We start from the raw sequence: 16,722 nt of genomic DNA, 5'->3' as shown, positions 1-16,722 counted from the left end.
AAGAACATCTCAGAAGATGGAAAGATCTCCCATGCTCCTGGATTGGCAAGATTAATTTAGTAAAAATGGCTATCCTGCCAAAAGCAATCTACAGATTCAATGCAATACCCATCAAAATTCCAAATCAATTCTTCATAGAGATAGAAAGAGCAATTTACAAATTCATTTGGAATAACAAAAAACCTAGGATAGCGAGAACTATTCTCAACAATAAAAGAACCTCTGGGGGAATCACCATTCCGGACCTCAAACTGTACTACAGAGCAGTAGTGATAAAAACTGCTTGGTATTGGTACAGAGACAGAAAGGACGATCAATGGAACAGAATTGAAGACCCAGAAATGAACCCGAATACCTATGGTCACTTGATATTTGACAAGGGAGCTAAATTCATCCAGTGGAAAAAGGACAGCATTTTCAACAAGTGGTGCTGGCTCAACTGGAGGTCAACATGTAGAAGAATGCAAATTAATCCATTCTTATCTCCTTGCACAAAGCTCAACTCCAAGTGGATAAAGGACCTTCACATAAAGCCAGGTACACTGAAAATATTAGAAGAGAAGTTGGGGAAGACCCTCGAATACCTAGGCACAGGGGAAAAGTTCCTGAACAGAACACCAATGGCTTATGCTCTAAGATCAAGAATCGACAAATGGGACCTCATCAAATTGCAAAGCTTCTGTAAGGCAAAGGACACTGTCAACAAGACAAAATGGCAACCAACAGATTGGGAAAAGATCATTACCAATCCTACATCTGATAGGGGGCTAATATCTAATATTTACAAAGAACTCAAGAAATTAGACGCCAAACAACAAAATAACCCCATTAAAAAATGGGGTACAGAGCTAAACAAAGAATTCTCAACTGAGGAAACTCGAATGGCCGAGAAGCACCTTAAGAAATGCTCAACATCCTTAGTCATCAGGGAAATGCAAATCAAAACAACACTGAGATACCACCTCACACCAGTCAGAATGGCTAAGATCAAAAACTCAGGTGATAGTAGATGCTGGCGAGGATGTGAAGAAAGAGGAACACTCCTGCATTGTTGGTGGGGTTGCAAGCTGGTACAACCACTTTGGAAGTCAGTCTGGCGGTTCCTCAGAAAATTGGACATAGCACTACCTGAGGACCCAGCTATACCACTTCTGGGTATATACCCAGAAAATGCCTCAACAAATAACAAAGACATATGCTCCACTATGTTCATAGCAGCCCTATTTATAATAGCCAGAAGCTGGAAAGAACCCAGATGCCCTTCAACAGAGGAATGGATACAAAAAAATGTGGTACATTTACACAATGGAATATTACTCAGCTATTAAAAATAATGAATTCGAGAAATTCTTAGGTAAATGGATGGATCTAGAAAATATCATCCTGAGTGAGGTAACCCAATCACAAAAGAACACACATGGTATTTACTCACTGATAAGCGGAGATTAGCCCAAAAGTTTGAAACAACAAAGATTCAACTACCAGAAGACACGAAGCTCATGAAGAAGAAAGAACAAGTGAGGATGCCTAGGTCTTTCTTAGAAGGAGTAACTAAATAACCAAGGGAGCAAATATGGAGACAAAGTGTGGGTCAGAATCATAAGGGGGGGTTGTAGGGAGACCATTGTGTCTGGGTATTCATTCCATAGGCAGTCACCAAAAATAGACGCTGATAGGGATGTCAGGATGGGAAAGCTGACAGCAGCCTGATAAGGCTGTCTCCTTAGAGGTCTCTCAGAGTCGGACATACCCAGAGACAGATACCCACAGCTATCCATTAATCTGATCAAAGTTCCCAATGGAGGAGTTAGAGAGTAAATTGAGGGAACCATGAACCATACGGGCTGGTGGCCCTGTGAGGAGAGCAAGAATACCAACCAGCCAGAGCTCCCCAGGGTCTAAACCACCAGCCCAGGTGCACATAGGGAGAGACACATGACTCCAGCTGTATATGTAGGGGAGGATGGCCCTGTTGGGCATAGGTGGGAGACAAGATCATTGGTACCCTGAAGGCTGAGCACTGAGGGGGGGAATCTGAGGGTGGGGAGGGAGGCTGGGGGTAGGTGGGTAACACCTTCATAGAGGCAGGAGGAGGGGGGATGGGATAAGGGGTTCCTGGGTGGTGGGGGAAATATGGTAAGGGGATAAAATTTGAAATGTAAATATTATATCCAATAAAAGAGGGGAAAAATAGAAAAGCGGTTAGAACCAACATTCTTAATAAAATGTCAGCCCTCTTTAAAAAAAAAAACTATCTTGATACTAAAATTTGTTTTGAGAATTGTATATTGCAGAATGATCAGCCTTGGTGTATCTACTCAACAAGCAAGCTGGGCAGACCTGCTCAAACCTCTGAGGTCCGTGAATTCCATCTGGAGGCAGCGAAGACACAGCATCAGAGGATTGTCAACTTGCTCTCCCCCCCCACTCCTCTTCTAATATCTCAACGCCCATAATCAGCTTGAAGAAGCTAATGATGAGTCAGCGCCCCTATTCCCTGGGCATGGGGACTAAGGTGGTAAATGTTGGGCTGTCTCCCTAGGGAAAAGTAGTGGTTTTGTCGGAATAGAGAGGATTAGCTAGGGTTTATTGCATAGCCATAACCTATTAGTAGAAATCTGTATAATTAATATCAAGATGAAGATATAAATTCTTAAATGGCACCAATTTACTTTGTTTACAAATTTTAAGGTTTTCATTGGCATGAGCTTCTTAGTGATATAAGAGTGAGATGAATATTGTTACTCTCATAGGCATTGTACCAGTATAACACACTTAGGAATACAAAGCTTAGACCCAGTCCTTCTTTAACTTTTTTAACTGATTTGGGATGGTCAGCCTGTGAGTTAAGGGACTATAGCAAATTCATGACTTGGAGTTTATTATAAGGGTGTTCTCTATGTTTTATTTAGAAATAGCTGAGTGGAGTTAACAGGCAACAGTCCAGATTACCTTACATGGATAGCTGGTTTTCAAAACATCAGAAATCCTTAGAATTGACATGACAAACATTTCAGTATTAATGTTCATTTTCATTAGAGACCTGTCTGCTCCGGACAGCTTCCTATGTTAAATTCTAAGAAGAAATTGAGCATCCTTGGAGTTACTCCAGTTGTGGTGAGACAGCCACTAGGCAAGAATTGCCACTTTCCTTCTACAGACAAATTACTGTCCAGAAAAGGACACTCTTGCAGAATAGTCGACTGATTATATCTGCCTAGACAGAGTAATCAGCCCTTAATAATTCTGCAGCACTAAGGTCTGTCAGATGATCCTGGGCCAGAAGGCAGAAGAACAGATGCTCCAACGTTTTGAAGTAGAGCGAGTGTCCAGGTGTTCAGAGGTCTCTATAAATTGGCTAAGTTTTAGAAGCTATGCTTTGTGCTTCCCACAATTATAGTCAACTCAGTCATTCTGGATTTCTGATGGGGTTGAAAACTTATAGCTATTTACTTTGAGAGAAAAGATCTGAGTGTATGGTCATCAGCTGACATTCATCCTAAAGCCAAGGAAAAAGCCAGGTTCAGAACTAAGTGTTTTAGTTAGGATAGATGACAGAGGTGCTGGTTAGTCAACAAAAGGATGGACTGGGTATTAGGACTATCTTGTACCTCACTGGTACAAATAGGCATAATTATGCTCTAATTGTATTTTGAGAGAAAAGTTTCCTTTTAACAGGAAGGGTGATGTGTAGGAGGAGCTAAGGTGGGAGGAGTACTGAGAGGAAGAAAAGGAGTAAGAAGAGAAGAAGAAGAAGGAGAGGAGAAGCTAGGTGATGAAAGAGAGATAGAGGGGGGAGACAGGGAAGCAGATGTTCATGTATCTCCACCAGTCAAAGATAGTTGATATATCTAGGTTGGGTAGTGGGTTACACCTCTGATTGAACAATACCAAACTTATAAAGCCTATGATTAACATTTCTTAAAAAAATGTATAAATGCAAAATGAAAAGGGGGCATGGGATAGGGGTTTTCTAAGTGGGGGGGGAATGGGGAAACGGGATGGTATCTGAAGTGTAAATGAAAGATCTAATAAAAAAAAAAAAGAAAGAAAAAAAAAAAAAAAAAGAAAAGTCATTCCTGTACTGTCCTTCCTCTTCCCCTAATATGTGTTCTTTCTTATTCTCTTTTCTACATGTTCTACTGTACATACATGCATATTTTCATAGATGTAGATATTATTGGCTAAATTCCACATGACAGTGAGCCCACAGTTTTTTTCTAAGATTTTGTGAGATAGACATTGCATAGTCTATACCTTCTATTTTCCCGCAAATTTTGTGATTAAATTTTTTTAGAACTGGGGGCTGGAGAGATGGCTCAGTGGTTAAAAGCACTGACCACTCTTCCAGAGGTCTTGAGTTCAATTCCCAGCAACCACATGGTGGCTCACAACCATCTGTAACGGGATCCGATGGCCTCTTCTGGTGTGTCTGAAGACAGCGACAGTGTACTCATATACATAAAATAAATCTTAAATTTTTTTAGAACTGACTAGTATTAATTTTTATATATTCCAAATTTTCATTACCCATTCATCTGTTGATAGGCAACTAGGTTGATCCCACTTCTCTACTATAATGACTAAAACAGCAATAAGCATGGGGTTCAAGTATTTCTATGGTATCTTTATTTTTAGATCAAACTTGTGAATATACCCTTAAATAGTATTCTAAGTACTACACAGGAAGAAACCTGTGCCTGTTATCTAAATAGCCACTAGAAAGGCAAGTATTTTCATTTCTTTTTGAAGATGTATTTATTTTTATTTTATGTGTATGAGTATTTTGGCTACAGTATGTATGTGCATCATGTCTGTGCCTGGTGCCTGAAGAGGCCAGAAGAGGATGTCAGCACCCCTAGAACTGAAGCTATATGTGGTTGTGAGCTGCCATGTGGATGCTGGGAATTGAATCTGAGTCCTGGGCAATGGCAGTAGTACTTTTAACTGCTATGGTATCTCGCCATCCCAAAACCAAACTACAGGACATAGTTCACTCAAGCTTGCTGCTTTTCAGTCCACTCTGGGGCCTGTGAGATAGCCTGGTGACAGAGGCTCCTGTACCAAACCCCAGGCCCTCTGGAATCCACATGATGGAAAGAAAGAACCAACTTCTGTAAGCTGTCTTTCTGTCCTCCATGTGTGCTGTCACCAAGAGCACAAAATATATAAAATGTAATGAGAACATTTACAAATCTACCCTTCCCTTCATTTGACTGAATCAAAGCTAGAACCATAACAGAATATAAGAACTAGATAACTCCCAAGGCAGAGCTGCTGCAGTGCACAGATTCAGAACTCAGCTCAGTTTAACAGGTATTTGTTGAGTAACCATTAGACGTAAAATATTTATGTTCACCTTTCTCATCATTTATACGCCCTTTCTCCTGTTTCAATGCTTCTACCTCTGATAAGTAAGTTAACTTACACCACCTTCCTTCTTAGCCCACTGAGTCCTCACCTTATTATTGCTAACTGCACTGAGGAAACTGTCCCAAGGGGAAGAAAGCAAGTAAAGGAGGAATACAGGATATAGTTTTGCTCAGAAACACATCAATTTTATCTTGAGGTATTTCACATACACTCATTTAGCTTCTAAGTCTCTTAAATGTATAGTTATATACTAATACCATGTCATATTGAAAAAAATCTTTTGGGGGAATTTTATTTACATTCATTTGATCTTAGCTGAAATTTTTCATTTATTAAGATAACAGCATTACAATCACAATGCTTTCTTTGCAATCAAATGATTTAAAATAAAAAAAGGTCTCTTCTTCCTTATACATAGGTTCTCAGTACCTCTTGAAAGTCATCCATTCCTGAAAAGACATGAGGCCCTTTAATGACTCGTGCCCCACAGTGCTCTTTTCTTCTGGTTTTCTTCGGCAAAAGATGTCCATGACTAACATCAAAACTTTTAAACGGATATTCAGTACCTAAAAAAGTTAGAATGTACTTCAAATATTATAGAAAAGCAACTGTAACTAACATCTATTAGCTTACAAGTACCAATACATTTTTTTAAGGTTTTATTTCCTCTTACACTTACAGTCTACCATTAGGAAAGGTCAGAACAGGAACTCAAAGCAGGAACATCAGTGATAAAACAGAGACAATTGGGGAATACCCAGGCTGCTTTCTCTGGATTGCTTAGCTACATTTTTTTTTTTTTTTAAAAAAAGAGGAAGATGAAGAGGAGAAGAAAGTTGTTGTTTTGTTTTTTTTTTAAGATTTATTTATTTTATATATGTGAGTACATTGTTACTGTCTTCAGACGAACCAGAAGACGGCATCAGATCTCATTACAACAGATGGCTGTGAACCACCATGTGGTTGCTGGGAATTGAACTCAGGACTTATGAAGAGCAGTCAATGCTCTTAACCACTGAGCCAGCCACTAATACATTTGTTTTTTAAAACAGTCTATAGTGAATCATCCTTCTTTCCCAGAAGAACCAGTCGGAGAGTTAGCCCATCTCTAGTTTTTGAGTACTGCTTCCAAGTGTCTGCTACACAGGACACAAGACTTAAAAGTATCCATGCCTAGAGAACCCACTCTTGTCTATCTCCTCACCCTCTTGGGATAAGATGATTAACAAGCTCTCTGTTTTTAAGAAAACTAACCATTATGTTCATATTGTAAGAAAGACATAGATACCAGTGGTATATTTTTTATCTGTAGCAAGGCAGACTTCTACTAACAATTTCCATATATATACATATATCTTCACTTGTTGTTTGTTTTTGAAAATGTTATTTTAAAGTGTCTTTCTAGCATCACAGAAGTTGATCCTAGCACTTCAGAGGCTGAGGTAGGAGGAACAAAAGTTTTAGACTATACAGTAGGCTACACAGTGAGATGCTATACCCTAAAAGTATCTAAGAGGGTGCTCCAAGTATACAGCTTCGTAATGAGTGCTTGCCTGCCACACATGAGACCTTTGGTTCAATCTCTAGCACTATAAAAAATAAAGCATCTGAAAAGATGTCCAATTTTAAAAACTTGGGAGGCTGACGCAAGAGGACAACCCTGAGTTCCAGGGTAGCTAGGGTTACACAAGACGCTATGTCTCAAAACACAAACAGGATAATAAATTATAATACAACATAATTTTTATATTTTATCAGTTATACAGAACTCATAAGCTTTTCTAATGACCTATGATATGAATAATAAATATGTGAAAAGTTTCACTTTATTAGAAGAAATCAAAGAGGGCTAGAAAAATGGCTCAGCAGTTAAGAGCACACGTTGCTCTTATAGAAGGCCTGAATTCAGTTCCCTACACCCATGTTAGCTGACTCACAGAAATCCTTAACTCCAGCTCTAGCAGATGTGATCCCCTCTTCTGAGCTCAGTGGGCACCTGAACTCATGCACACATCCACACGCGGATACACACACACACACACACACACACACACACACACACACACAAAATAACAAATCTAAAAATGAAAAAATAGCAAAAAAAAAAGGACATACTAATTTTTAGCTCAAAAAATGTAAGAATTGATGCTGATAGGAATTTAGAGAATGCTGCACTTTTATATGTACAGTTGTAAATATTGGTATGTCATTTTTTCAGATGGTATATGGCTACAAATGTGTGTAACTATGTCTTTAAATTGTGGAAATTTGCTTTTCATAATTAATTCTGTTCATTTGTCTTTGTTTTGAGGCAAGGTATCATCATGTAGCCCTAGAACTCCTAGTGATCTTCTCATCTATGTTTTCCAAGTGCTGGGATTACAAGCATTTTAACCCACCACATTGGTTAACTATTCATTCGTTTTGTTTTGTTTTGTTTTGAGATTGGGTCTCTATCTTGTCATTGTTTGTTCTGGAACTCACTACATAGTCCAGGCTGGCATTGAATTCACAGATATTCCCTTGTCTTTGCCTCCCTGCTGCTGGGATTAAAGGTGTGTATAGCCATCCCCTGCCCTTTAAAACCCATTCTTTCTTTAAATTTGATTTATTCGTTTTATTGTTGGAGTGTCTTGCCTGTATGTATACATATGCACCACACTGGTTGTATGGTGCCCTCAAAGATCAGACAGACGTAGGCACTGGATCCCCTGGAACTGAAGTTACAGACAGGTGTGAGCTGCCATGTGGGAGCTGGGAATGGAACCTGGGACCTCTTAGAAGCAAGTAGTGCTCTTAACCACCAAGTTATCTCTCCAGTCCCCATGATTCATTCTTAAGTAAAAATATGATTGATAAGATACTTTCTGAGATATGTATAAATACAGTTTTTGCAGGATCAATCACAAAATCTGGGGGAAAATGGGTGGAAAATAATTCTCAAATAGTTAGCATCTTACCACACCAGTCTAATGATCTGTTTAAATTTTGGTAGAGCTACTAATTGGGCACATCTACTAATTTAATGTAGGTGTTAAAAGCTACTTGTTAACTCAGGAATAACTGGGATATTATTCATAGCTAAGAAGAAAAATAAGTTATAAAAATATGTGTAATTTTGCTGTTGTTAAAAAATAATGATGGGAGCTGTAGAGATGCTTCAGTAGTTAAGAGAGCACTTGCTGTTTTTCTAGAGGACTCAGGTTCAATTTCCAGCCTTCACATGGTAGCTCACAACCTTCTGTGAAATCCAGTCCCAGAAGGGCCAATACCCTCTTTTGGCCTCCAGGGCACTATACACATTTGGTGCATGCAGGCAAAATACATAAAATAAATATAAATATTTTAAAATATGATTAGAGTATGGTGGTGTGTTCTTTAATCCCAGTATTCAGGAGGCAGAGGCAAGCAGATCTCTAAGTTCAAGGCCAGCCTGGTGTATAGAGCAAGTTCCAGAGAAACTATCTCAAATAAATAAAGAAAAATAAGTACATTGGAAAAATTTTGAATAATATATACCCAAAATACTAAAGCATTAAGGTTATAGTAATAGTTTCTTCATTTACTATTATCAACTGGTAACTTGACCTGGTCTCTCCAGGGACCACACACCCCAATACAGGAGATAAAACATAGGACTTTCTTTAAATTATATTCTTATTGAAGAGTGGAGAGATGGCTTAGTGGTTAAGACCACTTGCTGCTTTTATAAAGGACCAGGGTTCTATTACCAGCACCCATAAAGTGGTTCATAGCCATCTGTAATTTCAATTCTGAGGATCCAAAGCTCTTTTGTCCTGTAAGGGTAAGCATACACATACATGTAGGTAAAATACTTATATGCATAAAATATAAATCTTTAGGAAAAATTCTAATTTTCATTCTTAAAAGATGTCCATGGCCATATTACATTTACATGGCAAAGGTGACTGCCGTATTTTAAAGATTAAGTAAGAACAGCTTCCCAATACTCTGACTTTAATCAGTCAAAAATGTAAGTTAATAAACAGAGAGAATTGTGTGCTGGCATTAAATTTATTTTATTGTAACATTATATACATCTAAAAATATTAGAATTACCTTTCTAGTTGAAATACTAAGACATCATGCAGACTGAAACATTTGCATATGTTTAGCCTCAAGGTCTACACAGTACATAAACATGAATTTAGAAACCACAAGAATGAGCTAATCTTGAAAAGGAGCTAAGAAACATGTATTAATATAAACCTACATGGCTCTTGCATTCTCAGACAGACTAACAATATATGGCTCTCACATTCTAAAACAGACGGACTTAACTCACCTGGTGGGCTTCCTTTACTTCTCAGTTTCTTCCCTGATTCTTTAGAGAATGATGACCCCGAGGACTCCTGGGATTGTCGATAGTATTTCAACTGACTGGAGAAATCTTCTTCTCCTTCCTGGTTACTATAGTTACCAAAGTTGTCATCACTGTAGTTACCAAAGTAGTCATCACTGTAGAAACTGGACTCAGCATATTCTTTACTGTTAAATTTTTTGTTATGTTGACTCTTCTTCGATGTCATGTAACTTCCTGATATACGTCTATGCTAGGGGAAAATGGACAATCATTATCAGGAATGTTCAACTAATAATAGCAACACAGAGTATCCTTTCCCCAAAAAATCTGGGAAAAAAAGGATAGAACCCAGTTATTAGTCCTGACTATATTAGTATTTCCATATGATTGATTTAATACTAACTTCAATACATTAAATGCCACTTATATTATTAAACATTATACTTTTATTTCTTAGCTTTTATTTTCCATGTTCTGTACTGTTGAGAGCCAACTTCTAGCAGAAAGCGGCTATTAACTTTGCTGCCATCTCGGGCCATATATTTGAAGGTTGATACTTTTCCACCCTGACAAGAGACTTGCAAGCAGCCTATGACGCTGAGCACCCTCTGATAAACATCTTGTTTTGTTGTTTAGTGTCCCCAGCTGCAAGGCACTTGTGGTAAAGTGTCTCCAGCTGCACTCCTCTGCTTGTGCTTATATACCCATGATTTTCTTTCAATAAACGAGACTTGATCAGACACTGTCTTGTCTCCATTCTTCATGTCTCTTGCCTCTCCATCCCCACTCTCTCTCTTGCAGACCCCTCCATTGACTGACCCACAGGCCCAGTCACTGTATCTCAATAGTCGTAAGCACACAGATTCATGTCATCACATATAAACTCCTTTTCCAAAGGAAAAGGTATAAGCCCCTCGAGGCACAATGGTCAGGCCCTGACTCTAGGACCTCCAACAATCAGGCTCCCCCCACAGAACATTGTATTAGCTCTAAAGGACAAACCCAGCCCCTTCAGACACAAGCGGCTAAGCTCCACCCTACAGAATAAAAAGCCTGAGCTCAATTCCAGGGCTTGAAATCCCACCAATCCCCACTCTGGAAAGCTCCACCTCTAAGAAATGCTACATAAAGCTGCCTCCCATTCAGTTCTTTGCTGCATGTCCCCTGAGCAGAGGCAGCCAACCATCATGTGTCTATACCAATAATCTCTTGTGTGAGGTTTGTTGTGCAGTGTGATTTTGTGATATTCTCTGGCTTTGGGATGCAGGTTGCCTTTCCCCTCAGACCTGTAACACAAAAAGCCTTTCTAAAAATAAAAGAAAATAGTGAAGGAGCTTAGGGAGAATACATCTGCATCTACCAAACACTGAAAGTTCAAATACAATAGGGGTGAACTGGAAGTGGGTGGGGACATAATGGAAGGATCAGGTGGGCAGGGGGAGGAAAGATAGGGTTGAGGGAGGGGAAGTACAGAAAGACATCTGGAATTGAGGATTGTTTGAAGGATGATATGAAAACCTAGTGCAGTGGAAACTTCCTAAAATATATGAAGGTGATCCTAATGAGATCTTCTAATAATGGAGAAGACAGAACCCCAACTGTTCACCTTTTGTCACTAAACAAGTTTCCACTACTGGGACTGGGTTGCACTCAGTTGAGTTACTGGACAAGGGGGTCCAAAGGAAATCCCCAAACAACCCAAGCTGGTGCTAGGACAGATGGCTGCTCTCCACATACTGACAGCAGGGGCCCATTGCTAAGGACAACACTCACACAACATATTGAAAATGACAAAGTCAAGCTGATGCCTACAAGGAGCTTCACCCCTAAGTTCTAGTGCCTTTGGTGCAGAAAGGTACTCTGAAGGCAACCAAAAGAGAAGCACAAATACTAACCCAGCCACAAAACTTTTGGCCTACAATCCTGAGTGCTGGGATTAAATGCATATGCCATCACACCTAGTCCAAGAATCCATTTGAACAAAAAAAAAAAAAAAAAATGAAAAAAAATCTTTTAATCTGTACAAATTTTGTAAAAGAACAAAAAGGTCATAGACATGTACAATCTTAGAGTAAAAGAATTAAAAAGATATTCCAAGAAAACAGAAATAATAAATACATAGGTAACACTGTTCTAATATCTGACCAAATAAACTTTTTACACAAAAATTGGAAGAAAAAAAGCTGGTGGTGGTGACACAACCTTTTAATCCCAGCACTTGAGAGGTAGAGGTAGGTAAAACTTTGAGTTTGAGGACAGACTGGTCTACAGAGTGAGTTCCAGGACAGCCAGGGAGGAAAAAAAAAGATACTGATGAAGGGACAATATGTCAAGAGGACATTACAATTCTAAACACATGCACACCAAACACAAATGAAGCTAATCTCATAAAACAAGTGTTAACAGACGTAAACATTAACCTCAACACAATAGTCATGGGTGACTTCACTACCCTACTCTCACTAGTAGTTAATGACAGCAAACTGCCCTTTCAAAGACTTGAGTCTGACTCTGAGAACTCACGTTAGGCAGCTCCAGGGAGGCTGATACCTCTGGCCTCTATAGCACTAATGTGCACACACCATCCCTACATCCATACATCATTAAAAATAAATCTTCAAAGAAACAAACAAAAAAAGCAAGGTGATAGTGACTGAGAAATGACGGTCAAAGTTGTCTTCTGGCTTTCATGTGTATATACACAGATACAAATGCATCTGCAACACATATACATTTGTGCACACACAAAGAATGGGGCTAGAGAGATGGCTTAGCAATTAATACCACTTGCTGCTCTTCCAGAGGACCAGTGTTCAGTCTCCAGCACCCAGATGGTATCTTATAACAATCTGTAACTCCAGCCTCAGGAGATCCAATGCCCTCTTCTGGCCCTTGGGGACACTGCATGTACATGGTGTAAAAATGTACACACAAAATAACAAAATCAAAATTAAGAAAAAGACAACAAAAAGATAAAACATATAACCAAACAAACTAATTTTGTTTCTAAACTCAGAAGAAATTGGTACTATCAAATTAAGAAAAAGAATAAAGTTCTTATAGATAAGAATAGTGCTTTTCTAATATAAGACTAATTAATCTTTATATAAGGTCTTTGATCATACAATGCACATATTTAAGAAACAAGCCAAGTGTTGTCTTATGGCTGTTGTCTTTTCTAGAGCTGGGGATAGCACCTAGAGCATGCTAAGCATGTATTCTACCATTCATTTTTAAAACATTCCAAATGAGTTTTGCATTTAAAGAGGCCAATGTCACATATACTCATAATCCAAATCTGAATTCATGCAGAATAAAGCGCTTCTGTGCACTACAGGTTGTACTGTATCCCTCCCAAATTCCTGTGCAGAAGTTGAACCCCTAGTGGCTCAGAATGTGACTTCATTTGGAGACGAGGCCTTAAAAATAAGCTCTAATACAATTTGACTGGTGTTCTTATAAAGAGGGATGATCTGTGCATTCAAAGACACCAGGGGCTGCAGTACACAGCAGTATGGCCGTGGGAAGGCAAAGCTGTGAGAAGGCACCTATCTATAAACCAGAGGGAAAGGAGCTTAAACAGACTCTTCCACATAGCTGCCACTGGAAACCAACCCTGCTAGCATCTTGAACAGGAACTTCTAGCCTTCAGACTCTGAAAATGTCTATTACATGCTCCAGAAACACCAGCTCCAGTAAGCCCGATATCTAATGCATTCTTTATTCTCAAAGAGTTGAAAATTTGTAGCATGTATCCAACAAACACACAACAACATGGAAAACACATTTTCAGGTTAGTTCTAAACAATATGCAATTTAAACTTGTAATTTCCACCTTAAAATGCAATGTCAAAACAAACAAACAAACAAACACCAACCAACCAACCCACCCATGAATGCCACTTGGACACTCCTTTTTTACTCCCCATTGCCAATAAAAACAGAAAAGAGCAAGCGCTGTCAAGGATGCAGGGAAGTTGTCTCTCCTGATGGGGACGTAAAATGGTGCAGTCTATGAAAAAAAGCCTGGAGGTTCCCCAGAAAGTTAGAAAGAGCCACCAACAATTTCACTATTAGGCCATATGCTCCAAGGAAATGCAGAAAAGTTTTTTTTTTTAAGATGTATTTATTTCATGTATGTGAGTACACATAGCTGTCTTCAGACATACCAGGATCCCATTACAGATGGCTGTGAGCCACCATGTGGTTGCTGGGAATTGAATGCAGGACCTCTGGAAGAGCAGTCAGTACACTTAACCACTGAGCAATCTCTCCAGCATGCAGAAAAGTTTTAAAGACAATTTTACACCATTTTAATAGGATGTTATTCACAACAGCCCAAAGTGCAAGCAACACAAAGACCCCTCGGCAGATGAGCGTATAAGCAAAAATGTAGCAAATACAACAATGGAGTACTGTTTAGTCTTAAAAATAATGAAATTTTAATTTAAGGCTGCAACATGAATGAGTCCTGAACACATGCTGAGTAACATAGCCATATCCAAAAGGACAAACAGCATGTAATATGAGGTCCCTAGAATTCATAGGCAGAAAATTACAGAAACCGGTTAGAGGGGTGAAGAACAGGGTTGCTTCCAAGATACAGGATTTCTGTGTCAGGTGGATAAGAAATTCAGGAGATGGATCACAATGATGGCTAAATTCTACAGATATATTTAATGCCACTAAATCACACACTGAAATGCAGTTACAAAGCATATTTTATATTATACATGTTCCGTCACAATAAAAAAGCAATACCTGAGAAAATGGAATATCATAATCCCTGTAGGAGCTAGTTCTTTTCTTATGGGAACTTTGCATATGTTCAACATCTGAATCCAGGCTGTAGTCAGAACTATCCTCACCAGATGGAGAGTTATGCTGAAAGGAAACATAGAAAGTGTAGCATTCACAAGAAAGAATTAGTTCATAACCACATGAGCTTGTTTTAGCCAGTGGTGCCCTCCAGTCAGCTATATTATTCCCTTAGATTCTTGGATGACATTGACAAATTCTTGCTCTAAGGTTGCCACTTCTTCTAGGCTAAAGTATTTTTTTCCTCTTTTCCTTAGGGACTTTATGGAAATACGTTTTTCATCAACCTTATGCCAAAAGCTTCAAACAAATGACTTGGCTCTAAAATGATCTGATGTTTACACATTGACCTCTCTGCCCTGGCCTCTTCCAGGACTGGGATAATGGTTGTCTGCACAAAGTTCAGTTTAAGCTAATGTGAAAGGAAATAAAATGGGTTCCTCATCATCAAATTGGGGTCCCAGAACATCAATAGAATATGCACTCATTGAATTTTGCCTAAAGTTGCTTTGGAGTTATTAATTGGCATAAAAATCCTAAAATTACCTATGTGAAATGAACCTAGCCCGTAAAACTGAACACAAGTCAACAGAAACCACAAGTGGCTGATACTGGTTGGCAAATAACCAGAGAAAGTTTAAAGTTATAGTGCAATCTCAAATATAAAAATCAACAAATATTTCTTTGTTGTTGTTTTTATTTTTTGAGACAAAGTCTCATTATATACATAATCCTGGCTGGCCTGGACCTCTCTATGTATATCAGACTAACCCCAAGCTCAAAGATATCCACCTGCCTCTCCCTCCCATATACAGCTAGCTAGCTTGCTTGCTTGCTTGATTGATTGATTGATTGACATTGATTTTTGGTCTGGCCAAAATAATTACCCTGAGTTTTTCAAGCAGTTCTTAATATTCCTAGCAACAAAAACACTGGCTTAGACTTTTATTATCTGTGCATTCCCAGCTTCTAAGAATAGCACAAACTAAGTAAAATTCTATTTAATTGAACTGAACCCTAAGATTCCTATGGAGGTAGAATCTATTTTCCTCCATTCCATTAAGTGTTCCTTTAAAGAAGAAAAACTACTTTGCATCTAAATGTTTTGAGTTTGGTTTTCTATTTTCTATTGATTTGATAGGTGAACAATCTTTTCACAATTATGCTACCAAATGCTTCAAATACACAGCCATTGTTAGCTAGGGTTTGGAATAAACACTCCATTACAAGGTTTGCTCAGTCATCACTACATTGATCTCTCTGGATTAGAAGAGATATATTAGCCTGTCTACCACTACTAGGCTCTATTTCTTCTCAGGGTCATTAACAGTTCCTGCTTTATGACAGTTGTTACTTTGAAGAATATAAAATATTAATAATAAAGTAGGGTATGGTGGTGCATGCCTTTAATCTCAGCACTAGGAAGACAGATCTCTGTGAGTTCAAGGCCAACCTGGAATACAGAGTTAGTTTCAGCATAGCCAGGGTTACACAGACAAACCAAGTCTCAAAAAAAAAAAAAAAAAAAAAAAACAACAACAAAATAAATAAAAAAATATTAATTACATATCTTTATTTTGAATTATAGCTTTTCTCATTATAAAATGCCTTTTTTTTTTTTTAAAGACAGGGTGTCTGTAAGTAGTCCTGGCCTAACACAGTAGCCTTGTACTTGGGAAGAGGAGGCAGAGGATCAGGGTTCAAGGTCCTTTTCAGCTACATAATGAATTCAAGGCCACTGTGGGCTACATAAGACCCTGTCTCAAACAAGCAAGCAAACAAACAATGAAAAAGAAAATTGACATTAGCTTAACTAACCTTATGTTTCTCGTGTTTCCTCCTTTTAGATTTTTTCTTTTCTCTTTCTTTCTTGTGTTTTTTTCTTGATTTTCTATAGACTTTCTCATTTTTCTGCTTTTCATTCTCTTTTGCTTCCTGATCTTGTGTTTCTTCAAATCCTGCATCATCTATTTCTCCATCTTCTAATTCACCATCTTCTCTATAGAAAACAATGAAAATTTTACACTTCAAATATCAGTTCTAAAACAGATTTTAAATAAATATTTTGAAAGAAAAAAGGCACATGCCAAGAACTTAAATTGTATTCATATAGATAAAGGATTGGAATTTTTTTCAGCAAGGAACCAATAAGTAAATATTTTACTTTTTAAGAAAGTCAATAAGGGGCTAATAAGTAAATATTTTAC

General features: G+C 38.3%; 1 protein-coding gene across 2 annotated transcripts in view; it reads right to left on the bottom strand.

Annotated features, from left to right (window-relative positions):
• Positions 1-16,722, bottom strand: part of Zc3h6 (zinc finger CCCH-type containing 6) — a 57,656-nt gene that overhangs the window by 14,519 nt on the left and 26,415 nt on the right. Inside the window, exons 2-5 of one of the 2 annotated variants that reach the window (XM_034495379.2) lie at positions 16,334-16,514; positions 14,459-14,581; positions 9,680-9,947; positions 5,803-5,939 (exon numbers count right to left, since the gene is read on the bottom strand). In XM_034495379.2, the coding sequence (XP_034351270.1) occupies positions 5,803-5,939; positions 9,680-9,947; positions 14,459-14,581; positions 16,334-16,514 (709 nt within the window). The remainder of the gene's footprint in view (positions 1-5,802; positions 5,940-9,679; positions 9,948-14,458; positions 14,582-16,333; positions 16,515-16,722) is intronic. The other variant, XM_034495380.2, reaches the window with a different exon arrangement.

Source organism: Arvicanthis niloticus, chromosome 2, assembly GCF_011762505.2.
Source record: "Arvicanthis niloticus isolate mArvNil1 chromosome 2, mArvNil1.pat.X, whole genome shotgun sequence".
Taxonomy (NCBI): Eukaryota; Metazoa; Chordata; class Mammalia; order Rodentia; family Muridae; genus Arvicanthis; species Arvicanthis niloticus.
Note: the sequence above shows the minus strand (reverse complement) of the source record. Positions and strands in the feature narration are given on the sequence as shown.